Here is a 3415-nt window from a genome sequence, read left to right as displayed (position 1 = left end):
TAGAGACTACGGAGCGCTTATAAAGCGTTGATGTTCATCGATTCACGTTTTCTTCATGTTGATATTACTCAAAGTTGACTTTTGAACTCTCGAAATTTTGGAAATATTACCTTGCATAAAGCTTGGTTCGCAGCTACGACGCCTGTGATTGTAGTGAGAAGAATTCCACAGGTATTTTACGCCCAACGATGCTAAGGGCTCACTCGGGACTAAACCTCTCCGAACCGGCATCAAGAATGCCGTTATCTATCATCAGGGGACCTTATCATTTGGAAGCTTCGTTTTGGCAATCGTTCAGTTTATAAAGTGGTGGCTGAGGTGAGCTCATCAGCTTCCGACTGTCGTCAAATTGGACTTCTCTTGATTTCTCAGATATCTCGCGAAACAAGCTAAATTGCAACACAATAAAGTCATGACGATTCTGTTCAAAATTCTCAGCTACTGTGTGGCGTGCTTCGAGAAATGCATAAAGTTCCTCAACAAGAATGCCTACATTCAGACGGCTTTACTAGGTCAACTATTTCTCATTATTCCCTCCCATCAGTGGTGACAGGCACTAAATTCTGTACAAGTGCCAAGAACGCTTTCTTCTTAATTCTTCGTAACGCCGCACGCATCGGCGTCCTCGGCGCGATCGGAAATGCAGTGCGACTATTCGGGTATCTCTTCATAATGGGTAAGCTCGGTAACTTACCTCACTTTGAAGCGTACATCTGCTGGACTCAGGTGCTACTGCTGCGGCTGGTTATTTCATCACGTTAGAGATGTACGATGGTGAAATCAACAGCCCTGTGGTGCCCATCATCATTTATGTCGTGGTTGGGTGAGTTTTAGGGGAATTTCCTTCACTATTCTTGTTGACTCTTAGGTATGTTGTCGGAAAGTTGATAACGAATGTCTTTGGTCTAGCCGTGGATTCAATGTTGCAATGCTTCGTGGCTGACGAGGAGTTGAACAAGGCCTCGGGTGGAGCACAGTGCACGCCTCCATTGCTCAAGAAATTCCTTGATAAGAATAGCAAAAGATGAAAAAATGTGGAAAGTTCAGAATGCATCGATATTGTTTACCGTCGATGATCTTTTAAAGCAGCTGCCGCGAGCACTGCCATGTTGTGCGCGAGGTGTGACTTGAAGTACTTACCTATATCGTGTTAGTTTTGCTGGAAAGTGCAATTCAAATTGTCCTGTGCTCAAGAAAACATCTGGAATCTTCACTTGATCTTATTGGATGATTTTCAATAGAAAATTGTGAAGGAAGTTGACGATGCCCTGCTCTACGTTGGTGTCGCTGTACATAACTGTTGTAGAGGCGAGGCTCGACAACAAACAGAAAATTGAGGCAGCGGAGATGCTATTGAAAGCTACGCACACAATCGGTGAAGGAAGCGAAGCGAAACCAAAGGAGAAAGAGAAATTAATGAAGGTGTGGTAGCGGCTCAGTTGTCGCGTATGTTAGTTCGCCATACAGTTAGGACGTCGCGTGGTATCTGCACTGAACGAGACGGCAACAGAACAGGGCCTGTTGCTTGCAGTGAAATGCCTCGAGGCGTTCGCAGCGGCGATGCCTGTTGAGGCAGCGAAAGATCTGAGAACGCTGTTCGTACTCACTATGAATAACATGGCTCAGTTGAGAAAAAAAGAAGGGAACTTGATGAAAGCTACGGAATACCTCCGAACAGTTATTGGCACAATAAGCTTCGACAGAAACGAAGAAACCGCGAAACTGTATGTTGCCACTTGTATGAATCTGAGTGAGTTATGCAGTGCAACGGGAGACTATGGCGAAGCTGTTCGAAGCGCTAGGCTAGCATGTGAGGCATCTGAGGAGTTGCTTGGTTCGGGAAGTGACGAGAGTCTGGCCGTCATGCACGCAATTGCCTGCAACAACTATGCAGTGCAGCTGGTCGCCGAGGGTGTCGATGTTGAATCTGCGGAAGGGTTCTGCCGTAAGGCTCTTACTATCGTGGGAGGTCTATCAGGAGAGCAAAGTCGTGAATTGAGACGAGTGTTCAAGGAGAGTTTGAAGAGAATGAAAGCAAGCCATGTAGGAATAAGTGAAAACAACAACACCGATGAAACTGCTCATGCGAGCTCATCGCCCAGTAGTGTTGCCGAAACTGATGTCCGGGGCATCGAAGTGTTAGAGAACAGCCCCCAGGGTCCGTCCGAACTCCATCGTCAGGCTGAAGTCAATGATGATGATGATGATGAAATTCTATGCGATAGCCCAGTACATGATTTGCTCGAGTCTTTACCGGCGTCGGCCAGGGAAGTGACTTCAAGGGGAGCACCGGTCAATGAGCCTAAGTGGATTCTCGAGGACAGGGAGTATTATAGGAGCGAGATTAGTGTGGTAACTGAGCCGCATACACGAGAAGGGTCAGTGAGCCAAATCGCTGATGCCGAGAAAGATACTCGTAAAGCGTTAATGCTATGCTCGGAGGATGTGGTCACTGCAGAGAGCGAGAATTCCAACCAAGCTGAGCAGCTCGACAATGAGCTCTCGTCGGCTGATCCGATGTCCGTCGACAACGAAGTTACAGAGGCTATCACTCAGCAACCCCTGGTGGTTGGTTTAACGGATACCATTAATGACACTACAAAGCAGAGCATCCTGGGCGAGCACTTATCGCGACCGGAGCAGTCGGCGTCCGAGGCTTCACTACGAAGTCACGAACGCCAGGAATCGAAATGGAGGGATCCGAGTTTCGGGGTGAAATTTTTCGCTGACCAAATGGCAAACGCAAGCCTAGACGATTCCAGAGATCTAGGGTCACCCAAGTGGGCTGTACGATACGATCCAATTGACGAATCATATGTTATTACGGATAACAGGGGCGAGGAATGGATAACGAGGAGCGATGAGCAAGGAGGACCACGATCGTGGATGTTGTCGAAATAACATTTTTTTCATAAACTGCACGAATTGAGTTTCGAGTACGACGGAGTTGTTTCTTCCTAAGTCGTAGAGACACTAGCCAGACCTCGTTGAAATATAGGTTGCCGCGTTAAATTCTTGCCAGTGAGGATTCTATTGCTTCTGGTCCCCTTGCTATCCTATCACTAATGCAGTTACATCAAAGGTTTCTGTGTTCGCCAGCATGAATAGTGTAGGTAGGGTACCAGAAGGGTGCATCTGTACTCGATCTATCCGTTCGGTGTGATGATACTCATCCCTCCACTTCGCTCCGCCGACACAATTATTATGCGATAGTGCCACTATCATAGTGGAGACAATAGTAGCTAGCGTCTAGCCTAGCTGTTCTACCCTCCTTCATGGGATAGCTTCTATAAGTTAAGCTTCGCATAAGCTCATTTTACTTGTGTTATCAATCCCTGGGTCCGGGTCGCGGGCATTCGTTACCTTCTACTTATCTCGTAGCTCGACCGAAATTAATGTTACAACGAAAACGCGC

At 47.1% G+C, this 3415-nt stretch overlaps 2 protein-coding genes across 2 annotated transcripts in view; both read left to right on the top strand.

Annotated features, from left to right (window-relative positions):
- The window catches only part of Pmar_PMAR009812 (ctl transporter, putative), a gene marked incomplete at both ends in the record, with an annotated part of 2205 nt that extends 1177 nt beyond the window's left edge, over nucleotides 1-1028 (top strand). The window contains 5 exons of the mRNA XM_002779760.1: nucleotides 172-318; nucleotides 373-512; nucleotides 554-685; nucleotides 727-823; nucleotides 869-1028. Of these exons, the coding sequence (XP_002779806.1) occupies nucleotides 172-318; nucleotides 373-512; nucleotides 554-685; nucleotides 727-823; nucleotides 869-1028 (676 nt within the window). The remainder of the gene's footprint in view (nucleotides 1-171; nucleotides 319-372; nucleotides 513-553; nucleotides 686-726; nucleotides 824-868) is intronic.
- A 532-nt stretch (nucleotides 1029-1560) lies between these two features.
- On the top strand, nucleotides 1561-2901 carry Pmar_PMAR009811 (hypothetical protein; the record flags this gene model as incomplete). The annotated part of the gene is made up of 1 exon (XM_002779759.1): nucleotides 1561-2901. One exon carries the CDS (start codon nucleotides 1561-1563, stop codon nucleotides 2899-2901), a length of 1341 nt encoding a protein of 446 aa, XP_002779805.1.
- Nucleotides 2902-3415: the final 514 nt, after the last annotated feature.

Source organism: Perkinsus marinus (assembly GCF_000006405.1).
Source record: "Perkinsus marinus ATCC 50983 genomic scaffold scf_1104296945300, whole genome shotgun sequence".
NCBI classification, from domain to species: domain Eukaryota; phylum Perkinsozoa; order Perkinsida; family Perkinsidae; genus Perkinsus; species Perkinsus marinus.
Note: the sequence above shows the minus strand (reverse complement) of the source record. Positions and strands in the feature narration are given on the sequence as shown.